The 25764-nt window shown below is 43.1% G+C and overlaps 1 protein-coding gene across 3 annotated transcripts in view; it reads right to left on the bottom strand.

Moving 5' to 3' along the window:
* The window catches only part of LATS2 (large tumor suppressor kinase 2), a 50638-nt gene that overhangs the window by 6426 nt on the left and 18448 nt on the right, over positions 1–25764 (bottom strand). For all 3 annotated transcript variants that reach the window (XM_062615224.1, XM_062615226.1, XM_062615225.1), the window contains 3 exons: positions 8495–8627; positions 3437–4974; positions 114–696 (listed from right to left, as the gene is read on the bottom strand). In XM_062615224.1, the coding sequence (XP_062471208.1) occupies positions 114–696; positions 3437–4974; positions 8495–8627 (2254 nt within the window). The remainder of the gene's footprint in view (positions 1–113; positions 697–3436; positions 4975–8494; positions 8628–25764) is intronic.

Here is a 25764-nt window from a genome sequence, read left to right as displayed (position 1 = left end):
GTCAACATGCACACACCTCTGGCTTCCGAGATGGCATTTCTGCCAAGAGGTGAGTGTCTGTTTCCAAGTAAATAATGCAAAATACTATCACAAATGAAGACTACGAACACTACCTTTCTGATAGTATTTTGAATTGTGAGTCCACCTGAATCCAGTACACAGTCCAAAGTCAGTCAGTTTGATATGCCCATCAAGGTCTATCAGAATGTTGTCGGGCTTGATATCTCGATGAATAAATCCCATCTTGTGCACACTCTCTATAGCCAAAGTGAGCTCTGCAATATAAAATCTAGCCAGACGCTCTGGAAAGACCTCCATCCGAATCAGTAGACTCATCATATCCCCACCAGGGATGTAGTCCATCACAAAGTACAAGTTATCTTTATCTTGGAAAGAATAATAGAGTTTAACCACCCATTCGTTGTCTGCCTCAGCAAGTATGTCCCTCTCTGCTTTGACATGAGCCACCTGGTTCCGGTTGAGCACATCTTTCTTTCGCAGAGTCTTCATGGCATACAGGGCATGGGTATCCACTTTGCAGGCCAGACAAACCTCTCCAAACGCACCAATACCCAGAGTCTTGATTTTCACAAACATAGATTTGTCCATTTTGGCCCTTTTAAGTCTATTGTAGTTGGACTCCTTCTGGTAGAGAATTTTCCTCATTTGCTCCTGTTCTGCTTCACAAAGGCCAGCCTTTACAAAGGAAAGCAAACCACAAGGGCTAGTACTGTTACATTCATAGCAAGATAACAATAAACAAGCATTCCCAAAATGCATTTCTTAGACAACTTAATAACCAGAAAAGATGTATTCATAAGAGATATACTCTCTTGTCTGTCTGAGAATTCACTGCCCCCAACTTGTCACCTGAATTTGCTGTGTCTGAGAATTGTCTGCCTTTCTCATTTGACCGAACAAAGAGGCATAGGGCAATACTGTCAGAGAAGACAATTTAACACAACAAACCTGATCATGGGATTTCGTTTACACCTTTCAAGTGTGCACTTTGCCACTGCACTTCACCATATGTGTGTGCTCTGCAGTACAGCTTAACTTAAAACTGAAACTTACAGCTAGATGCAGCAGTCTGCTTTGTCCATGAGTGGTTCTCCAGGGCACCTCCCATTAACAGTTCCTACCTTGACTGCTGTTTGACTGCTGGTTTCTATGTCGTAATTAAGAAGCTGATTCTGACCTACACATTCCCAAGTGCCGTGGAAAGCATCTTCCTTAGAAACTGTTTTTCTTCCTCTGCCATATGTAGGCTCCAATCTCAAGGTCTGTAGATCTTCTGACCATCTGTTCTATAAATTTCCCTTTATTCCCTCCCAAAATATGTGCACATAACCCTCAGGTCTGATCTCTCCTCCTCTCAGCCACTGCAGCCCAGAGCAGCTGGGTATCCACTAGTGTTATTTCCCCCTAAAATGTATTATTTCCCCTCTGGACCTAAGCTGTAAAAAAGGCTGGCTTGTCTTCCTCCAGTCCCTCAAAAGACTCCAAGTAACTGCAAGTAACATTTCACATGGCTGCAGGGAGAGAGCTCCTGAAAAAGGGAGAAGCAGCAGTGTCCAACCAGACTTTCCCCACTCTTCAAGACAGAGCCTGCACACTGCCAACTTTAGTGCCTGCTTCCTCCTGAAAGCCACCAGTGGCCTCCACCAGCAGAAGCCCCTGGGGCTGAACTCCAGGATCTTCTAAAATTTCCTCCTCTGCAGCATACCCCTTTCATTCTGCATAGCCCATTTCCAAACCCCTGAATTAAATGGCATCAACTGAACCACTCTGAGAGGAAGAGTAGTACCTGGTGAGAAGGCGCAATGGGGAGGAGGGTGGAGGGAAGTGGACTGACGAGCAGGCTAGAGACCCAACTGTACACCCTGCTGCTGCTCAGAGTGATGTAATTTCACATCTGTAGTCTAGGTCTTTAAAGATGAATGTGGGCAGTTAGCCTATGCAATGAGATGCCTGCCATATAAAAATGCAATCTGTATGAATTAAGGATGGAGGAGGTCTGCAGAAACTTGCAGAACAGGTAGGATGAATTTTCAGACTGGAGGCACAGCCAAATCAAACAAGTAATCTTGTTTTTAAAAAGGCAAGTACATCAATCCTTAATAAAGGAAGCATTTATTGTTTTAAGGTAAAATAATTAGTGTGTTGTGTTCCTGGTTCGTTCTAGAATAATGCAATATTCAGATAGCCAAAATCTCCTGTGTGCATTATTCCAGCCAGTGATGAGGTTGCTAGGGGAGTTACTTTTGTTTAGAGCTGAATTATCTCTGGGATATGAAGTGAGGGAAAGACAAAGAGTCAGGAAGAGAAGAACAAGCACAATTATTTGCTGCTTTACTTCTCTAAAGATCATCCCCTGTCTCAATCTCAGGAAAACATCCCCTAAATCCAAGCAACACAACACAATCTGTACTTGCAGTGAGGACAGACTATTACCTGTCACTAAAATGCCAGCCTTTCAAGTGATTTTTAGAAGCACATTTCTTCTATTTTAACTCAACAAACAAACTGCCAAGTTTTCTGGAGCAACATGAGCACCAAACTAATTGACTCTGGAAACTGACTGTGCTGCAGAAGATCAAGTAGTTAATTATTATCCATTACGCATAAATAATAAAAGTTAATAGTTTTTCTTAGAATTTATCCTTCAATACAGAAGTAGACTCGTCATACTCTTGTCACGTCTGGAAAAAAAACAAAACTCTTCCACTTCTAAAAATTAAAACCAAACCTGCCAGAACAAGCATCAGAACTTGGCAGCTTTCTATTCAGCAGCCCTGCCAGTGAATCTCCTTAGGTTTGAGCACTACAGTGAGGTGTGAAACATGCTCTCTCACCTCCCAGAGATCACCTCCCAGAGAACCTGCTTCTAGAACAAGTTCCAACAAGGGTCCCAAGATCAGGTCAAACTGGCTGAGATACAATTACTTGCACAATATTATTACTTATGCAGGTTTAACTGACAACTTCCAGGCAAGTATTACACATTCATCTGAAAATATGGCACAGTGAATATCCTACCAAATTGAACCAGGCTTTGGTGAATGAGAGGCGATCATGGAACAGGGAGGAAGAATTGAGGCAAACGGAAAACCTTTTTCAGAGTTTTGCAAAAGCTCCTAAAGTTATCCCAGCTCCAGCCTGGTTTCTGAGGTCTTGCCTAAGCAACCCTAACACTCTCCTAGTATGGGAGGTTTTGCTTTATTTTACTTTATGGTATGAAGATACACTTTTTCACATCTCAAGTTTTTCAAACAGCCTCCCAGACCTGCACCCATGCTTTTAAGTGAAAATAGCCTGGTATAGGGAGGTGCTGGATACCTACGCTACTTCCAGTGCCTTTATAATTTTTTTGACTAATTAAAAATGGTAATAATCAACGTGACATTAGCTTTTATCATAACAAAACAAGAATTACTTTAGCCATTTCTTGCTCCAACTGCAATCTTCTGTTAATTTTCTGTTGGTAGGTCTTTATGACATTTTCTACATGTTGCTCCATGTAGAACTTGAAGGCAAATGGTGAGTAGCTCTTTATTCGGGATTCTCGCTTTTCCTCATCTTTGCCATTTTTTCGCACAGGCACTGGAGATGTCTGAATCTGCTTTTTGTCCTTACTTGGCTTTTCAGCTTTGGTGTTCTTGCAGCTTTTATCATTTCGCTCACTGTTCTCCTCAACCTTATTGCACATTGAATTGGGGACTACACGGAGAGTCTGCTCTACGCCCATGCATAAGCAGTTGACATCAAATTGCTCAGAGCCACCAGGAAGTAACAAGTGTTTCGGATATGGTGGTGGTGGACATCGCAGCTCCTGGTTACCATAATCTATGTCTAGCTGATAGGCATTAGGTGCTCCAACAGGTGGCACATGCTGCTCAATGATCTCCAAGCCGTCCACAGCCGCTGCCTGTGCAGGTAACCAAGCAGGGTGGGAAGGTCCCACTGCAGTCTGAGGCTCAGGTCTCATCACTCGCATGCTCTTCACTGGCTGAAGAATATGAGCAGATGTGACTGTTGTGATCGTATTTGGAGACGTAATTGAAGGATCAGGTTTTCCTGGAGGAACCTGTCTTATAGACACTGTCACTTGCGGCTGTTGCTGGTGGTTGTTGAAAGAGTTTGCTCTGCTTGGCACTGTGGCATCAGGTCTGAAGGATACATGCTGCCGTGGAGATGTTTCTATTCCTGGATTTTGTAAAGAATCTCGGCGTGATGGTGTTGCTGCTTGCCACTGCTGAACTTGAGGATTATTCATGTCATAGAGGTCCATGTTTAGGCTATTTCTAGATGGAGTTAATAGATTTTGTGGTGGACTGTCTGAAAAATCATTGGCAAAGGCTGGACCTCTGGATATCACATGCATTTGATGAGAAGAAGGACTTGTCTGTTTGTGATGAGAATGTGACATATACAAGCTTGCTGGTGCCTGCTGAAACGCATGACCAGAATTATTCTGAACAACTGCCCCTTTATTTGGGAGATTGGCATATCCTCCCTCCTGCTGCATCTTGTTTTGGAAGGATGGACTCCGCTGAACACCATACCCCATAGGTTCCCCCTGCACCATCATGTGCTGCCTACTGTAATGTTGGCTATTGGAGCCATGGGATGCCTGTAGCTGCAATGCTTGACTACTGTGATTAGCTACTGGATAATTCATCACAGAAGGTTCAATATTTGAAGGGTATGTTTTCTGCTGATGGCTTGTTGGTGTGCTGTGAGTGCCTACTCCAGAGGGTCGCTGTACAGGAGCATTCATAGCTGTAGACTGTGAAGCAGAGATTAAATAGTCCATGTATGGCCTCGGAACTTCAGTAAGCATATTTGCACCTTCTGCTCCAAAGCCTGTCCCTTCATAGGCTGCATTACTGATCTGATGGTAGGACGGAAAAGACTCGTTTGATCCTTCAAAGCTTGGCCTGCGGGTTACATTATTTGGCACAATACCCTTTCCTTTACAAAAGAACACAGAAGAATGTTAGGAAACAGTTCAGGTGAACCAATTACTTTCCATTACTCACCCATCTATACATACATACAGACACACACACACACACACACAAGCGCAGGCACACTGCATAGGGAGTATGTATTATAAAAACACCTTCCAAAATCTAAATTAAGCACTCTGAACATTTAAAGTTACAAGTGCCAAGTATTATTACTGATAATGAGCTACTGGCCCACAGCACTGCTCATGCCAGGAATCATCAGGGAGTCCTATCAAATCACAAAAATAGAAGCACAAATTCCTGAACTATGGAATCATCGGATCACACTACAGCTTGGTTTGTAAAGCTGGACCAGTATCACCAGTCATTGCTCACAGACAGGAGGAAGCTACAGAGCAGGGGGTTAAGTACAGCACCAAAAAGGGAAAAAAACCTCCCAGTAGTACTCTCAATACAACTTAAAAGCCAACACTACTGCAAGCTACTAGACCATCACATAGTGCACATCTTCTGTACAGTGAGCTCACTTCTCACACTGGAGATCTGTCTACATCTTTCTGTTCCACTGTTCTCCTCAAAAATCCCTGTTTCCCTCTCCTTCTTTTACAGCAAAGGCTGCATACAGTTTGTCCTGTATTCTTTCCAATATGTTGGATTCAAAATATCCTCTCATATTTACTACTCATCTTCCATTTGTTTGGAAATCAAATCTTTCAGGGTGTCAACATGTTAATCTTAGCTGGAAGAATGTGCAGAGACAAGACAGCAGCATTCCTACAATGGAAGTGTTAACGGCACTTTTCATCAGTTCTTTGAGTGAGGACAAACTGCAGGTATATAAAGCACTGGTTGCGCTAAAAAGACAAGGGGCGACTGTGCTGTCACTATTTTTATAGAATCATAGAATAGTTAGGGTTGGAAAGGAAGATCATCTAGTTCCAACCCCCCTGCAGTGGGAAGGGACACATCACACTAAACCATGTCAACCAAGCCTCTGTCCAGCCTGGCCTTGAACACTGCCAGGGATGGAGCATTCACAAATTCCCTGGGCAACCCATTCCAGTGCCTCACCATGCTTACATTAAAAAACTTTCTCCTTATCCAATCTAAACTTCCCCTGTTTAAGTTTTAACCTGTTACCCCTTGTCCTGTCACTACAGTCCCTAATGAAGAATCCTGCCCCAGCATCCCTATAGGGCCCCTTCAGATACTGGAAGGCTGCTATGAGGTGTGCACGCAGCCTTCTCTTCTCCAGGCTGAACAGCCCCAACTTTCTCAGCCTGTCTTCATGCAGGAGGTGCTCCAGTCCCCTGATCATCCTCGTGGCCCCTCTCTGGACTTGTTCCAACAGTTCCATGTCCTTTTTATGTTGAGGACACCAGAACTGCACACAATACTCCAAGTGAGGTCTCACAAGAGCAGAGTAGAAGGGCAGGATCACCTCCTTTGACCTGCTGGTCACACTCCTTTTGATGCAGCCCAGGATATGGTTGGCTTTCTGGGCTGCAAGTGCACACTGAAGCCGGCTCATGTTCATTTTCTCATCAAGTCCTTCTCCACAGGGCTGCTCTGAATCTCTTCTCTGCCCAACCTGTAGCTGTGCCTGGGATTGCTCCGACCCAGGTGTAGGACGTTGCACTTCTCATAGTTGAACTTCATAAGGTTGGCATCAGCCCACCTCCCAAGAGTGACAAGGTCCCTCTGGATGGCATTCCTTCTCTCCAGCCTATCAACCAAACCACACAGCTTGGTGTCATCAGCAAACTTGCTGAGGGCACACTCAATCCCACTGTCCATGTCAGTGACAAAGATGTTAAACAAGACCGGTCCCAACACCGATCCGTGAGGGACACCACTCGTTACTGGTCTCCAGCCGGACATTGAGCCATTGACCACAACTCTTTGCGTGTGGCCATCCAGCCAGTTCTTTATCCACCGAGTGGTCCATCCATCAAATTGATGTCTCTCCAATTTAGAGACAAGGATGTCGTGTGGGACAGTGTCGAAGGCTTTACACAATTCCAGGTAGATGACATCAACTGCTCTACCCCAGTCCATCAGTTCTGTAGCTCCATCATAGAAGGCCACCAAATTGGTCAGGCAGGATTTCCCCTTAGTGAAGCCATGCTGGCTGTCACCAAGCACCTTGTTGTTTTTCATGTGCCTTAGCATGCCTTCCAGGAGAATCTGCTCCAAGATTTTGCCAGGCACAGAGGTGAGACTGACTGGTCTGTAGTTCCCCAGGTCATCCATTTTCCCCTTCTTGAAAATGGGGGTTATATTTCCCTTTTTCCAGTCGTCAGGAACTTCACCTGACTGCCATGATTTTTCAAATATGATGGCCAGTGGCTTCACAACTTCATTTGCCAGCTCCTTCAGGACCTGCGGGTGGATCTCATCAGGACCCATGGACTTGCGCATGTTCAAGGTTTTTAAGAAGGTCTCGAACCAGATCCTCTCCTACAGTGGGCACAAGGTCTTCATTCTCACAGTCCCTGTGTCTGCCTTCCAGGACTTGGGTGGTGTGGTCAGAGCATTTGCCAGTGAAGACAGAGGCAAAGAAGTCATTCAGAACCTCAGCCTTCTTCAAATCCAGGGTACCCACTTCTCCTGGTAGCTTCCAGAAAGGGCCCACGTTCTCCCTAGTCTCTTTTATTTGCTATGTACCTGCAGAATCCCTCCCTGTTATCTTTAACATCCCTTGCCAAGTTTAATTCTAACTGGGCCTTAGCTTTCCTAACTTGGGCCCTAGCTTCCTGGACAACATCCCTGTATTCTTCCCAGGCCACCTGTCCTTGCTTCCACGTTTTATAAGTTTCTAATTTCCTTCGAAGTTTCCTCAGCAGCTCCTTATTCATCCAAGGAGGTCTCCTGGCCCTCCTGCTGCACTTCCTTCTAGTCGTGATGCAGCATTCCTGAGCTTGCAGCAGGTGATCCTTGAATACCAACCCACAGTCTTGGGCCCCCCTGCCCTCTAGGGCTATATCCCATGGAACCTTACTAAGCAGGTTCCTGAAGAAGACAAAGTCTGCTCTCTTGAAGCCCAGGGCTGTGAGCTTGCTGCACGCACTTCTCACTGTCCTTAAGATCTCGAATTCAACCACCTCATGACCGCTACAACCAAGGCTGCCCTAGAGCAAACGGTTACGTTCCCCTTCAGTTTTCTTTAGCTTTCACAAGTCACAGGACCTGAACCATTTATGCCTAAATAATTTCCTTTTAAAATCTTGATTTCACAAGTTCTGCAAGAACAGTGGCACTGACCTAACAGGCTTGCCCTCTAGACTGCAAGTTTTTCTGATTAATGCAATATTCTGAAACAGAATCAAGCTGAACAATGTGCACATGGACAACTCCTGCCAAGCAGGTGAGTTGTACACCTGGCAGGGCTATGTTTGCTTCACTGTCTCCTACACTACTCCTACTGAACACTGGCATCTACTACTTCTCACCAGCCACAATCCTCCTAGCTTATTGCAAGGAAGAAGAACACTATGTAAAAAAACAAAGTTCATTCTTACCTGGTGAGGTCTGCTTAATTACACGCACTATCTGTTCATTTCTAGGATCCAAGTAGCTCATCTTACTGATATACTCCAGAGCTGCTTCAATACTTCTGCTACCCGTCTGCTTTAGTGCTCGCACAGCCATCTCCTGTATAAAGCAAACAAGTATTGAATCACACTGAGACAAACCCCAAGCACTGTATTGCAGTTAAGTGTTCTTACAGCTATAGAAACATTTTCAAATTCACACCAGATCACAGCTGCCTGAAGCCAAATGGACTCATATTTTGAAAACATCTGCATGCCTTATACAACTCAAACATTAAAAAAAGAAAGTAACAAAACACACAACCTACCCAGACTCTGGCAATTAAAGAAGCATCAAACTGTAATGTGCACTTTAAGATTCCTTAAAATAAAATTTGAATCAGATGTGGAAAAGGCAGCATAGTTTGACATAGGATGAAATAAAACAAAATACTTAGCTTTTGGAATTTGAGAGCATGGGTCTGAGTCACACCTGAACACAATAGAAGTTTTTACCCTTTCACAGATGCCACAAGAAGCCAACTAGGTGAGGGCTGATTTCTGCTGACTAGTCACTGAGGAAGACAGACTGCTGCTGTGCAGCTGGGACATTCTCTATTTGAAAAATGACCAGGCGTACCAAACTGCATTTCACACTGTTATCTTTTTAGCTGTATTTTGTTGGGCACACATCCATCACTGAGAAGTTAATATGGGTGCCAGACACACAACCTGAAAACTAAAACTGGAATAAATATGAATGCTGTAGTTAAACTACACTAACACAACCACAGTTAGCATCCCCTGGTCTACGGCCAGCAAGTCACGTTCTCCTGCAGTTTGTTTATACTTTTACTTAAAGCTCAGGTATATAAAATACCTCTTGGTATATAAAATACCTCTCAACAATGATTCTAGCTTCTGGTTGCAAAGCAAGATCCACACAAGGTTACATAGTCTTTTCTGAAATGACAGAGAAACTGAAATCCAGAGCTTTAACACTGAATTCAACTCACTGAACTTCACCCATTAATAAGTTCAATACTTAGTCAAAAGTAGTTGTTAAGCACCTTTCTATAATCATCTCCAAGAGGTAATTCATAAAATAGATAACGGGAGATAAAGTGACCTTTGGTGGCAGAAGATTAGAGGGCTAATTTGAACTGGACTCTTCACTGACTTTGGATGAAATGGATGTCACTGTCAAGAAGAAGGGCTAGACAAGTGAACAATGAGGTGGACTGAGGCAGAATGGCAGTTCTCAGAGGGTTGTGGTCAGTGGTGCAGTCTAGTTGGGGATGTGTAACTAGTGGTGTCCCCCAAAGGTCAATACTGGGTCCAGTATTAAGTTATTCATCAATGACTTGGATGAAAGGACAGAGTGCCTCATCAGCAAGTTTGCTGATAATACAAAACTGAGAGGAGTGGCTGGTACCTCGGAGTGATGGGCTGTCATTCAGAAGGATGTGGACAGGCTGGAAAGATAGGCAGAGAGGAACCTTTTGAAATTCAACAAAGGCAAGGGCAGGGTCCTGAACCTGGGCAGGAATAACCCCCTGCACCAGTACAGGCTGGGTGCTGACCTCTTGTAAAGTAGTGCTGTGGAGAGGGGCCTGGGGATCCTAGTGGACAACAAGTTGCCCATGAGCCAGCAATGTGCCCCTGGGGCCAAGAAGGCTAATGGTATCCTAGCCTGTATTAGGAAGAACACTGACAGCAGGTGACTCTCCCTTCTCTGCTCAGACCTGGTGATGCCTCACCTGAAGTGCTGCGTCCAGTTCTGGGCTCCCCAGTACAAAAAAAAAGACATGATGCTCCTGAAGCAGGTCCAGTGAAGGGTTACTAGAATGATTAAGGGTCTGGAGCATCCCTCATATGAGGAAAGGCTGAGGGAGCTGGGCCTGTGCAGCCTACAGAGGAGAAGGCTCAGGGTAATCTGGTTAATGTGTGGAAGTATCTGAAGGGAGGGCTGTCAAGAGGATGGCGCCAGACTCTGTAGTGCCTGATGATCTTAAGGTCCTTTCCAACCCTAACGATTCTATGATTCTATGACAGGACAAGAGGCAATGAGTATAAACTAAAACATAGAAAGTCCCATCTGAACATGAGGAAGAACAACTTCACTGTGATGGTGACTGAGCATTGGAATAGGCTGGCCAGAGAGGTTGTGGAGTCTCCTTCCTTGGAGATATTCCAAGAGCTGTCTGGACACAATCCTGAGCATTGTGTTCTAGGTGGCCCTGCCTGAGCAGGGAGGTTGGACTAGATGACCTGAAGTGGTCCCTTCAACCTGAACTATTCTGTGATTCTGTGAGTCACCTGCAAACACCAGTAACCTATTACCTTGCGACCTCACTGCTGTTTTTAGGGTAATACCGCCATCACAACCTGCCCACTGAGCGCTGATCTGATGGATTTTGTGCCTTCCTGGCTTGGCTTACCACCTGCAGAAGTGACCCCTGGGTTGGCACAAGCACACCTCTCCCATGGGTCAGTTCTGTGCACTGGCACTCAGGTAGCCCCAACATGTATAACCCTTTCCCACACCATCTAGAGCGAAGACCAACTTTGTTTGCCTGACCTGCATGTACATGTAACATACTCACTGAGTGTTTACTTTGCAAGGGAGGATCGTCTCAGATGACACTAATTCACACTTAGCACAGACCCACACACTGGCACTTGGCATTCTGCTTTGCTTAGCTCAGTCCCCTCCTATTCCCCCCAAAACAGCAGCATATTCTCCATTACTCAGAGGTTCTGCTTGGGGAATAGCTATAGCAAGACTGAATATTTTTCATACAATTTATGACTCATAATTCATAGAAAGGCAGCAGTTGGTTTCACATTTCCGATAGCTGAAATATTTCACTGGCATCTACACATTACTAAGGGCAATTTTAAATCAACAGAAAACTATTATGTATGAAGGAAAGAATTTCCCACAACTTTTTTTTCCTCCCTTTTTTTCTTCTTCTGGATACATTTCTAAAGTATTAGCAAATTCGCATCCTAGTGCTCACCATTCCCATCATCCAGGGACTCTGGGCTTTACAGCCCAGTTCCACAGGGCTGCTAACACACTCTGCCTATTTACACCAGCTGGATCTAGCCTTAAATCACAAGTCTTGAAGTTTCCTAAATCAAATGTGCTCCATATCCACATTTGTGCTGGCTCGGATGTTCAGGTTTTTTTGGTTTTGTCTGCAATGGAGTACAGAAAGAACATATGCTTGGTAAACAACTGCCTTAATGATTAATAAGACAGCCCATATAATCAGTTTTCCCTCTCTTAGCTGTATACAATTCAAAGCGGATAAAATAGGTTATTTTTTTTATCACCAGGATAGTGGTATAATCTCTGAAAACAATCCCCCTCCCTACTGTGGCACTACTTCTTCCTCTTTTGCCACTGCTTATGTCAGATAAGCAGAGTAAAAATGACACTGGTCTATTTGAAGCAGCACGTTCTACCTTCAGCAGACACATTACGGGATTCACATTTAAACTTCAGGTTTAACGGGAGACGAAAAACCAATACATTTCACTGTGGGCCGTATGCTAACCTAAGAGGGCCAGCAAGAGCTCAGGACCAGCAGCAGTCTTACCCCTAACAAGCCCCCAGTGCAGCAGAGCCCAGTGCTCCAGCTCACTGCTACTCATCAGTCATTAAGTCAGCTCCCATCCTCCAGAGGGTTTCCTCATTACATACCATGTTTGCTTAGCATCCACATTACTACTGGAAAAAATGAAGTAGGCTTTTTTGTGGCTCAAAAGAACACCTGTGACTCCTCATACACCACCCAATACCTCTGGCACTTTGCCCTGTAGCTATCGTAAGACACCAACAGCCTCAGTTTCTGATGCTGGTTCACAAAAGCGTCGTGGCATCTCCAAGCAGACAGAGAGCAACCAACAAAAATTAAACATTCCACACAAAAAAGGAAAAAGTTTTTCTCAGAGACAGATCACACAAAATCATAATTCTCCACCCAGGAGACAAATGCCTCTGAGGGCACAGGATACTCCAGGAGAGTGGAGGGCAGCAAGGAGCTCCATCACTGTTAACAGTGGCCTTTGGCCTCCTCTGCATTGTTTTTCACATTGCCATCCTCCATGCTCACAGCTTTCTCTCTCTGACAGCGACCTGAAAAGGGTTTTATTCATTTGATCACCTTTTCATCAGGGATGGGCAACAAGCTGATGTATAGCTGGGACTTGGAGGGTGTGCCTGATGCCCAAGGCAGCTGCTGGCTAATGGGGCATGGTGGCCCTCTCCTTCCTGTATTCAACAGTGATGAGGTTTGCTGAGTGAGGGAGTGTGGCTGGGACAAGGTAGCAAAGGTCTGGCCTCCAGGATCCTGCTGAAGGGGAAGCTGCCTCCCTACTGGCAGCAGGACCAGAGCCTGTGCTGCATTTGCTGGAAATCAAAATAAGGACTCTTCTGAGGGATGGGAAGAAGGGCAGAAATGGATTAAGCAGTGTCAGTAACAACACTTGTTGGAGAGGGCAGGCTTAAGTAAGATGAAGGGTGTTTGTAAGAAGCAGCAGAATGGCTCAAGGACAGAAATCAGTGCCAAAATCTTGCAAACTGATACTGCAGACAGTAGAAGGGCTGAGGAAACAAGAGACAAACACTGGGCAAGGATAAAAGTGCACAGTTACGTTGACACAGACAGAGTTGGCTTGATTTTATGCCTCTCTGAAGTAAGCACATTTTAGAAAGAGAAGGGAAAGAAGACCAGAAATGAGACATGAAAATAATCCACTCAGAGCCATATCCAACACCAAAACATTCAAGGATGTACAGGATCAAATCCAGCTCCCTCTGAGGTCAATAAAGATATCCATTTACTGCAAGGTACGCTGCATCAGCCCCTTAGCGTCCTTAGTTTCCTTTTCGCCAGGCCAAACGCTGTGAGCCACAGTATGGGTTGAGAAAACAGCTGATAGCTGTGCTGTGCTAACCCCACAGCTACTGGCAGGCTGCAGGGAGAAACACAACCCACTGCCAGTGTACAGAAACAGCAATAGAACAGAGTGGTACTGGCTACAGCTCACTCTTTGCATTCTGTGTATTCCCTTTGGAGGATTCAAACTCCCTGTACAGGGCTTTTATGCACCTTTTTGCTTCCAGACATCACTAGCTATTGGTGAAAAAATAAAACAGAAAAAGGTGAAAAGCTACAAGGGGAAAATGTGCTTTTACAATTAACGCTAATATACCTTTAATTAATGTTATAGCTGCAATATTAAAATGAGGCTTAAGTGGCCAGCCATGGACCTGGACAGATCTAATGGAAAACCAAATTCAGCCCATGAACAAAGAAGCAGACTGAAGCAACACTGCAGGATCCCAAAGCTGTGGGTTCACAGAGAAAAATGGGATGGAGGGTGTTTCCCAGCTAGTTCTTACAGAAGGCTACCCAAACCAGACTGCTACACTGTTATTTCTGCAGTCTTGAGATAGTAGAAGGCAGCTTTTCACTAGATCTCAAGATTTTGCTAGAAGGAAGGCCACCTTCAAGTTCAAATGCTCAACAGCGAAAATCCTTGTTTGATGGTAAACAGATATTTGGATGTGTGCGCACACAGACTTCACCTTGCTCCGTGTGCTGTAGGCAATGTGAAAGGCTTTCCCCATGTTCCCCTCTTGCCTGGCTGCACTCCACCAGTGCTGGCAGCTGCTTGCGTTCTTGCTGTACTACAGGGTTGTCCAGCAACATATTTCATTCAGAAAGCTCCTCGTTGCCAAGATGTATTTATTATCCAAGTGAAGATTGCACAAGAGGTTACAATAAGTAAGACTTTTTCCCAAGAACATTGTGTCTGAAGGAGACAATAGGTGCTCCAAGATTTGGCAAGGGGAATTAATCGCTAACAACAGAAATTCATTACTTGCTTTCCATTCACAAAGAAGGATGGGCAACAGATGCAGGAAACAGATACAGGTTCCCTGCGGAAGGAAAAAATAAAGCTCATGCCAGAAGAGATGATCCAGAATTGATTGCAAACCTTTCTGCAATAACCCACCATTGTGGGAATTTTCATTCATTACTTTAAACATGCAAACCCTAAGAAATTCAGGAAACAATGTGTAGAGTATGTTCTGTCAGGGTTGCTGCAGCCCCACTGAAACTTACTTTGCAACATTCTCTCTCTCTAATTATTCTCTAGTTGGATGCCACATCCAATTTCGTACTCTACTTTTGCTGTGCCTGTTTGCAGGTTGCAAACACCAGGGGCTAAATTTTGACCATGAATTCCCATGCCTAACTATAACTTAAAATATTCTAGCCACATCATTAAGACACCATCCTGAGAATCATTAGTGCTCTTCAGTTCTAGTCTATCAAAAAAGCAGGAGGAAATCAGCCCTGGCAGAAACCTACTGAATGTCCAGTGCTTTGCCACAGGATCACGTAGTCCACTCATAAGCTACGTAACCCATTCAGAAACTAACGGAGATCTATCTACCCACAGCTAGTGGGGGGCTTCTGCCTCCCTCCCCCCTGCTCCTGTTACAAAGCTCCTCCAAAGCTATACTGTGCTGGTCGTGAAAAATCTCCCTGTTCCTTTCAGCCTAAATTATGCAGAGTCAGTTTATTCCCTCTGCCTTTAGTCTTTTACTCCCTCTGCCATAGTTTTTTTACTTCGGCAGCTCTGCTGTTTCTACAGAGAGACCCCTTCATCGAAAGCGGTACTTGCAGCTTGCCCTCCTGGACTAAACAAACTACCTTCTAGTTTTCTCTTGTAAAACAGGCTCTTCATTCTCTTTATCACTGTAGTAGCCCAGCTTTGCATGTATTCAGCCCTAGTCTGAACAATCAGACTAGGAGATGGTTTTGATAAGAGCTGCAAACACCACTCCTGATGACGTGCAAACAGTGGCAGAAAAGTTATCCTTGTGGTAAAGTCATTCCTTTGTTGATTTCAGCAGAGGAAGCTTAAGTTTGGGACTTTAATCCTGGCTTTTAGTCCTTGCTTGCAGCATTTCTACCCTTTAAGCTCCTGAATTTATTTTCAGTTCTGGTAGCACTCCAGCCCTTAAAGCCATCCATTATTTTAATTGGATGCTCTGATTAAAGAGCGCTGCTCTGCACTGACTGCGCGTTCCCACTTCACATTGTCAGAGTGCTTCCTTTCCTTTTTTAAATACCAGATTTATTAATGTTAAAAGCATGCAGAAGGGACACCCTGTGGTACATAAACTTGGGGCAGACAGAAAAATAATATGGATAGGTGATGAAATATTAAGACTTGCTAAGGTAAATCACATCAACATATGAAAAAAATAACTGACTGTAAATTAGGAATGGGGAATTACAGGTAAGGAGCAACTTCAACCAGAAGGTTTTTATGTAAAATTTCAAAGGGATATTTGAAGAACTAACAAAGAGAGAATGTCTAAAAGATAGAGGCACGACTTTGGACATCATACAATGCTCTGGTAAACGTCCTATCAGAAGAAAAACAGATTAAAATAAAACTAACATGACATTTGCTGCCACACCACTGCTCATTCGGCTTGCCTTCAAACTCTTACAGTTTTTGTTTAGACACACACTCACCTACAGAAGGTAGGTGTATTAAATATCTTGTGTTTGTACAGCAACCAGTACAATGCAGTCCTGCTGCTGTTGTGTATATGGCAGTATGACAACTTACTATTAAAGGAAGGTAATTAAGTCCAGGCCAAAATATTCAACTTGGGGTATCAGGCAAAAAGATGTTGAAGGGCTAAAGTGTCAGTTCTCCTTGGTCCCAGGACAGAAACCCTTGTATTGCTCCCACCACAAACCAACCCTGAAATAAGATTACCTTAATCCTCTAAACCAAGGGTTAGGCACATTTCCTATAGCTACGGAAGGAATGAGGCAAAATGAAACTAAAGTAACAAGAGATTAAGACGCATCTTTTGATGATCAAGGTAGCAACAGGATAAGGGCAATGGGTTCAAACTAAAACAGGGGAAGCTCAGGTTAAATGTTAACTTCTTTACTGGGGGGGGTGGTGGTGAGGTACTGGAATGGGTTGCCCAAGGAAGCTGTGAATGCTCCATCCCTGATAAGTGTTCAAGGCCAAGTTGGACAGAGCCATGGGCAACATGGTCTAGGGTGAGTTATCTCTGCCCATGGCAGAGGGGTTTGGAACTGGAAGATCTTAAGGTCCTTTCCAACCCTAACTATTCTATGATTATAGTTGCTCAAAATGTTTCCAGTATCTTTTCAGATTTAAAAGCTCTGGATGATTAAAAAGCAAACAAATGAAACTGACAAATAAAACCAACATCTGAAATTTATCACATTGTATTTTATTTGCCCTACAGCTAATACAATGTTCTTTCACACGTATCACAAAAAAAATAAAAATAGAAGTGCCATCATGACACCTCTCTACTGTTCTTTCCCAGCTGTTTTTCCTGAAGTTCATGACTAATGAAAGCTATTTAAGTTATTCCAAGAAAAGAAAAAACACTTTATAGACTTAGCAGCAGGGTACTTTTCAGGAACAGCCACCGTAACACCTTCACTAACTTGGAAAGGGTGAGGAAAAAAAACCCACAAGCTGAAAACAGTAACATGGAAATCTGACATAGCTCCTTAGCAGGTGTCTCAAAAGGCAACAGTTACATCAAAATACTTGTATTAACACTATGTGATTTATATCAAGTAGGAGCATATAACTTCTGTTTTCATTTTCCTGTTCTTTTAACTGAAATAACGTAGGACATTCTCCCACCCCAGCTGCTTGTAAAACACACTGCGTTTGGCCATGGGTGTTTTTCACAGAGGACACCTGCCATTTTACACTACAGTCCTTGTGCTCCATGAGTTGTTCAAATATGAAAAGGAGATATATGAACTTCAGGCTATAAGCCAACCCAAGGTCCCAAAGACATTTGGAAATAAACCAAGCATGGCTGTTCAACATATTTCCAAACAAATGAAATGGTTTCAAACCAAATGGTGACTGAGTATTTGAAGATGCATTTGAAAATGGAGTATTTATAAGAAGGCATCTCCAAACAAAGAGCACATACGCAAACACCTCAAGAAGCTCTGATGAACGATTCAAGAGATGCAATCTGTTTAAAGCAAAAAAAAAAACCCACATTGCAATGTCCATTTTCAAATCCAATCTAAGCAGACAATTCCTGTTGATGTCCCAGAGAGCATGTGTGCGTACATACAGACGTATGTAGATACTATGTCATGTCTGCATGTCTGTGTATGTGATTTTGTTGAAATTAATCTAACTTCAAGTAAACCTGTAATGCCTTTGAAAGCAATGAATTAAAAAAGACACAACACTGTCTTTCATGAAGAAATAAGGCTCTTATTTGCATCACCAGTTAGACAAGCAATTTCATTAGCTATATTTATATATACATTTATTATAGCATTTCTGGGAAGTATGTCAGGCACTCTGGAAAGGACAAGGCCTGCAGGAAGCTGGAAGAAGTCCTGCTACAGGCAGCAAACCTGCGCTCTGCATGAAGCTCAAGTGTCATGAAAGAACAGTTACAAACAGGCATGGAAAGAGAGGCCATGGTATGAACAATAGTGGAAAGACAGTGAAAATAATCAAAAGCCATCAGGAATATAATTTTTTTTTTTTTTTATCTTCCTTCTTCCACGTAGGCTGGGAAGCAAGAACACAGCCCAGCTGCTCGGTCCCAGCCACAACACAGACATGAAAGGAAGGGGAGGAGAGTGCAAAGAAACCCCATCACAGAGGCAGCTTAACAGATAGACCTGAGGAATAGTGATTAAGAGTCTATTCTCCCTATCCTCCCTGGCCTTGGAAAAAGCACATCTATGGCTGAAGAGCTGGTGGTGGAAGCCTGGTTTCTCTAGATATTTGGTGGAGAGCGACACAATTAGCACCCAAGATACACAGTAACTTGCTGCCTACCTCAGGGGCTCTAATGCCCCTTTCAGAAGGTACTCACTCTTTTGCCCAACTTTTGACGGAGCACAGGCTCCTGATGTAGCAATCAAATTTGGCCAACAGTAACAGGCAGCAGTAATATTTCCCCAACTACAGAAAGCTCCGATTCTGGAAAACACACACTTTGCTTCAGACCTCACATCAGAACAGCTGTGTAAGGAATGAGCACACAGCATTCAGTTCTGAATGCATGTGGTACTCCAGGATTATCTATATACCAGAATTCACAGACCAGGTTTGCATTAATGGTAAAATAAAGGAGAGAGGAAAGTGTGTATTAGTAGATATTCACTGCTCGAGGTGCCTGTTAGCTGCACGAAATCCCTTCTACTGTAATGGTACCCAAAGCCTTCTGCGCTGTGCTGAGACCTACACAAACACAAGGGCAGAATCCTATTCTGAAGAGGATTTCTAATTTCAAACATAACAAAATAATTGTATATACAGCCATAATTGTTCCTCATTACTCTTTAAGTCTGCTCATTGGAGAGCTATTTAAACTATTTAGAGTTCAGTCTAACCAAATGACCCATGGTGGGTGCATCAACAGAACATTGGACAAATCATCTCCTCATTAGCACTATTATGTGCTAATTCAGAAATCTTATACTGAGGCAAAATAATGTTATTTAAACAGCTTTTACAAACTACTGCATTGGCAGAGAAGCCTAAAAAGAGCTTTGCTTGCTTCATGTACGCACAGGTCTGTACATAGCTTCCTTCCAAATCTCACACACAGGTCTGTACATAGCTTTTTCCCAAAGGTGCAATCTTACTTCCCTGAAATCCATTCACTTTAGTTACAGAACAGGGAACTTCCCACCCCCTACACACAGTCCACAGCAGGCTCAGCCTCAGCTCCAGTTCACTCCTGTCCCTCGACTGGCAGCCACTGTGCCTCAGCCACATGCCTTGCTTTAACCAGTGAAGATTAACCTGTTCCCACAAGTCAAGTGGCACTATTCATCAATACTTTTAATACTACAGAGGTAACATAACACCCTACAAGAGCTTCTGAACTCTGAAGAAAGGGAAAAAGGGTCAAGTATAAGCAAATGAGCTGTCCCAAAACAAGAAGCATCATACTGTTCACTGAAAACCCCTTCCAGATTCCTGTTAACACCTTTTCATAACTGGTGTTACCAGTTATGTTACTAAACATGCCACATCCTTTTCATATCAAGCCCAACACTGAGTGAGATCTGAGGCTTAAAACTGTAACTCAAGGAACAAGAGTTACCCATCTGGTACTCCAAATCAAATCATTTCTACACAGTAGGGAAGTCCAAGCCTCTGTATTCAAGTGCAGAATTGTATTCTTGAATGCAATATCTCCCATTTTCCTGTCTTCTACATTCTTTATCTTAACAGTAAAGAACTGAGTTGACGTAGAGGGCAGTGAATCATTTCAGCAGCAACACTGAGCAGCAAGATTTCCCCAAAGTGATTAGCAGACAGTATCAGGCGTTACAGCCTTTGTAACTCAGAGGAAGACAAGCATGGGGCAACAATCTTCAAATACTTAGTCACCATTTGGTTTGAAACCTTCCTCTGGATCAGTATGATTTACGTCTTGAAAGCAATAATGGATTTAGAAACTGAATTTAAAGACAAGATTTAGCTTGAAAGGACAAGAACAGAAAGCATTTTCCTATAATTTCTTCAGAACTTGTATTGAAATCCTTAGGAGAGCAGGAGACATGTTATGCATGTCACCAATGCAATCAGAAAGTTCTCCCACCCAAGAGAATGGGCAGACTTCAGCCAGACTAATTTTTCCTCATTCCACTTGTGCCTTTGTCTGATTCAGACTAACGAAACATGCAAATTTGGCCACTAGTGTTGACATTAATACCAATGTAAGAATTATAAGCCAATTTGAGAATATGAACAAACACTGCAGCACCCAGCAAAGAACCAATATAAGTTCCTCAGGAAAAAAATTGCCTTCAGGAACTGACTGATTCCACTGAAATCTCACAAACTCTCAACACATGTAAAACAAGGTAAAGATACTCGCACAGAAGGCGCTCTCAAAGCTGAGCTAGAACTAGACCCAACCTCGAGGGAAAGGCACACCACACTGCAGAACAGCACTGCTGTTTTAAGAAAGGCACTCCAGGATAGCTTCATTTCCAGTTGAGTACCAGGATCCTTATGCATGAAATCCAGCCATGAATAAAAACTAGCATCTGCTACTGTACATTGGAGGCCCAAGTGCATGTCACTACACTCAAGTCGTGCAGTCTTACAAACCAAAACCAAACCCCAAAACATTCCTGACATAATGCGTTTTAAATTACCAACATTAAGATGGCAGTTACAGCAAAAGCAACACTATGTTGTGCAAAGGCCTTCTACCATTAAAGCAGTATATAACCTCTTTTAAGTATTCTTTTGGGCTCTAGTCTAGGTCTTTGAAGTTCTTTCTCTCAGGTGGGGTCTTGTTGCAGTCTTAGTATTTTACTTATTAGTAACCAGATCACATTTGTGACAAGAACAACAGGCCATCCCTGCACTCCTCCAGACCTGCTTTTCACATTCTGAGCTGTCACAATGATAACATGACTCCTTTCTACCAGCACCCATATACCCACATTCCCCCCTCCCTTTTGCTCCTTTTTTTTTTTTTTTTAGACGCAGTTTCTTATTCTATCAGGGCAGAAAAGTCAAGCTCAATAGAATAGCAGTTCAGTGAAGGTTTCATGACGAGCTTATTCCTCTTCATTAGCAGCAAGTGATGTGTTAGCTAATTTTATTGCTCATGTGCTAGCCAAAGATGCATTTGGCTGGCACTACATTTACAAGAATGCTACTTGTGTATCAAAGCATTTCTTTTCAGACACTAAGATGAGAGCTTCCCATTGCTCCTCCTTCTACTATAAACATACATATATATTGAGTTGTGCATAAAAGAGGATTTTTACAAATATTCACATAGCTTGCATATGATTTCTTAGCCAAACTGGATACAAGGGACTTGTAAACTAGGTATCCAGATTCAGCAAGATGAGTTATGAGGTCTGATGTCCAGGAATAAAGCCTCAAAGCACAGAAAAGAATTGTGCCAGAGCCTGGAAGGGCTTTTTGCACTGCCAAAGTCAGCTGTTCCCCAGAAAGTCGCATGGTGCTGCAAATCTGCAATGCTTTAGTACTGTTTATTACATTTCTCCATATCCGACTCTACAAACTGAATTTTGCAGTTAATGGTTCCTCTTAATGTTAATGGTTCCTCTGTCATTTTTGCTGAGTGATGCCTCCTTAGGGCATTACAAGTTTGCTTGTATTTCATCAGATTTTAACATTTTGAGAGTGATACATGTTTCCCCTCCTTTTTTGTAACTTTGCATGTTGGGGTTTGTTTGGGTTTGGGTTGCTTGTTGTTTTGGGTTTTTCTCGAGTTTTAAACCATTAGAACTTTCAAGTGTTTTTATAAACACTCCAAGGCAAGAAAAATTCAACTGAAGACAGTGAAATGAAGTCACCCATTCATGTTCAAGGTCAGAGAGTAATGTAATTTTCCAAACAAGGTTCAAGCATATTCCTGATACAGCCTTTAGAAGTTTAGGAGAGTGTTGTTCCCCTTAACTTTTCTTTGGGGAATACTTTAACAGAACTATAAAGCCTCCAGGCTATCTGGCTGGAATGCAGTACCACTGAACTGTTCTCTCCTTTGAGGATTTATGCCACAATGGGACCCCAACTGACATCAAGCAGCAATGCACAGTCAAAAAGAAAAAAATATATCTGAGAAATAGAGCTCCCACTGGGAGACAGACGAAGGCCACTTCTCCCTCAGCCTCACAGTGCAACACAGCACATCCCACGTGACTGAAGAAATACCTGGGGTTTACCTTAATATTCCTAATATTTTTCAGTACAAGCACATACACACACACATGCAGAATGCAAGTGTGCTGGGAAAGACAACTTGGCATAGTTATTGTTCAAAGAGTAGGAAGATGCAATACCATTTCTTAAACGCTTGTTGGCATTTTTTTAATTTTATATATTAATTGTAATGCTTCTTTTTAAAATTCCCATTCAGAAATATCCCTTTATTTCCCTGTATAACTACAGGTCCAAAAGTAAGAATTGCTGAACACCACTGACTGCCACTTAATGATTTCTAAGACTACAAAACCACCTTTTGTGCTTAAAGCTTTGTATGATGGCCAGTAAAGCAGTCTCCTGCAGTTGCAAGATAAAACTCAACTCTACTAGTGCTAGAGGCTAAAAAGAAAAAGAAAAAAAAAACAGCTGGATAAAATATCTTAAGGTCAGGCTTTTTACATGTAAAGCAGCCGCAGCAGAATTATTCACATTCTTAGCACATAGCTGACCGGGACAAGATTCCACAGAGAGGTAAACAATTCCCCCAAGAGAGCAGCTGCATCTTCCTTAGCTCCTGAGCTACGGGGGGGGGGGGGGGGGAAGTGCCCACCGGGGTCCTCAAAACTGACCCTGGAAAGAAAATCAATGACTGCTTCTGCTCCATGGTAATGCTTTAACAACTGCTGTTTTTCTGTGCTCAGTGAGAACAGAGAAGTGTAAAAAAATAAATGAATGCACAGGAAAAAATTCAAATTAGTTCGTAACACACAATTTGATCAATGTCCTACAGAAACCTTGTAAGCAGCACCCAAGTCCAGTTCAACAGAGAAGAGGGGGAGAAATACCAGACAATATTGAACAGCACAACTGAAAGGAATACAGTCATCCAGCTTCACTTTTATTGCATAATTAGTTTCAAAAGTATTTTTTGAAAGTATAAAACCATTTCTTTCTAGGTTTCCACAATCACTCTCTTGTCCTTTTAAAATCTGGTATTTTCTTAGCAGTATTTTTACTCAGTTCACCTCATCGCTACTTCTGCTGGCTACTTGGACAAGTAGCACACTTTAATAGGCAAGACACAAAGTACTGAAGCAGCATCTTTCTCACTCCACTTCATTTACGTGCAAAGGCTGTGATAAATATTTTAAGTAGTTGCAGGAAAGAAATCCTCTTGCAAGATCCTCCTCAATGTTATCCCCTTAGTATCAGTATCTCTTCACAAACCTGCCATTAGCCATCTGTGATATCAGCCACAGCAACACAAGAAAATGATCATATCAGTACTTTCAGCATTTATAACTTAGTATTTACTTATTATCTTCCAGCTGCAAGTGTGCCAGCAGAATCTACTTCCACCTTGCCCCTGGCTGCCTGTTAGTGCTCCCTGCGCTGGAGGCGTAACCTGCTTCTCTCTGGTCTGACCATGCTGCAGTGCAATCACTCTCAGGGACAGCTGGGTGAGGACAGACCTATGATTTAGCTGTTGAAGCTAACTCAGTGCATTTTGACGCAAGTGAGCTAGAGTTAACTCCAGCAGCAGCTCAGCTGGGGCAGTAAGACCTGGGTGAGAGGAGGAGTAAGAGGAGACAGCACTGAGCAGATGGCCATCTCTGGAGCACAGCTGGAAGAAGAGCACATGAGCACAGGCTGAGCTTTCTCTCGGCATTCCCTCTGATGGTGGTTGACAGCCAAGGCAGCTGCCACCAATCTCAACTTCCCTGCTCCCTTCTGCATCCCCCTGCCATACCCTCAATTGTGCTCATGTCCCTCCCACCATCCCCAAAAGGTTATTTTTAACCTGGATCAGTTCCCTGATCAGTCACCACTCAGCTCCACAAACACTGTGCTGGCACAGCTTGCAGGAATGAACAGGCGGGAAGACAGGCGGCTCTGGCAGCACCACCAAAAGCTGCTCTCCTGCAGCCCAAGCCCAGGAGCCTCCTCTCCTTCCTTTACACCAACTTACAAACTTCCCAGGAGAATGGAATATGCTTCCGACATCTCACACCATAAGGCTTTTTTTTTTCTTATCTCTGTGCTGCCTTATGAAAGTCTTTAATTGCCGTATTTTGTGTGCTGGTGTCGTATGAGGTTTAACAAGCTAATCCCTCTCTTACTGGTACAGTTATCACTTAATATTTCAAGGCAACAACAGGACATTTTTCAGAAAGACATCTGATCATCTTAAAAAGATATAGCCAAGGGGAAACAGTCTTACATGACAGGCTATAAATCAACATGTTAGACAAGTAATTTTAAACCACAGGAGGAAGAAAAAAAATATCTCACTGTATCAAGCCAATAAAAACCCTGGTAACAATGACTCTAGCAGATATTGGACCTGTTCCACAACAACTATATTTCTTAGGAAAATACAGTATTTTGAACTCCTAAGAAGTCTGAACTTGATTAGACTGAAACAAAGGAGAGGAAGGAAAGCAGAGCAGAGGACCATGATTCCACTCACCCTTCTTACACAGTTTAAGTCTGAGGAGGAAGCATGAGAAGGCTCAAGAAGATAAAGAAACTGGTCCCTTGACCAAGTCACTCAGTGCTGACACATTTTATTACTAGTTGCCAGTAATCCTGGCAGCGGATCAGTGCTCACCACCTCCCTTCCTCAACCCTTTATGCGAACTTTTAGGGGACTGTTGTTTTCCATTGTTCTCAATCCACAGTCACTTAAGAGAACAACTGGCAATTGCTTTACAGGCTTCATTATTAGTATTGTTATCATTACAGCGCATGCTCAGTTGCAAGAATACTGTTCAAAGCCAGAATGTTTCTTCTGAGATCTTCAAGAGTACAAAATATTAAGAAATAGTAACAGACAAGTAATCACTTTTCTTCCTTGAGAAAACATATTCTTAAAAAGTGATCTTTACAGCAAAATCATGGGCAAATTTTTTCACAGACATTTCAAGTGCAGAATGAATCCTGGCCAGTGCTTTGACAGGTAACATGAGCATTAACAAGCACAATGCTACATGGCATGGAAGGGAGGCCTCACAATACACAGTCCCAGAAACTAGGACTCAACAACATGCAGCAGCATGCTGGTAAATGTCTCACTTTCTGGATGAAGGAAAACAATATAGTTTCTATACACCTGTTTGACAAAGCTGCCAAAGGTAAGGATGTATGTCTGGTTAGGCAATCGAATTCCAAGTTCCTAAATTTCCCCTATGAGAATTGGGTGGAGACAGTACTCCTACTGGTTTCTAACCTGTGTGCACGCTGGCAAGTATTGTTAAACAGATATCACTGCATCATAGCACACTGCAGGTTCATGAGAAGATATATGGTCATGCTCTTTAAGCATGCCAAGCCCAAAACAAAGCTCAGCGTCTATGGTAATAACACATGGAGATGGACCCTGATATTTGTTATCTAGTTCACGCTACACCAGTAAGCTGAGAGGTCATCCTGGAGCTCCAGAGAAATGCTTTCCTCACTTCTACTGTCTG

This window comes from Pezoporus occidentalis, unplaced genomic scaffold (genome assembly GCF_034315485.1).
Source record: "Pezoporus occidentalis ecotype Australia unplaced genomic scaffold, CSIRO_AGI_Poc_V1 ctg18, whole genome shotgun sequence".
In the NCBI taxonomy this organism is placed as follows: domain Eukaryota; kingdom Metazoa; phylum Chordata; class Aves; order Psittaciformes; family Psittacidae; genus Pezoporus; species Pezoporus occidentalis.
The sequence above is the reverse complement of the archived record's forward strand: the minus strand, read 5'-3'. Positions and strand labels throughout refer to the sequence as shown.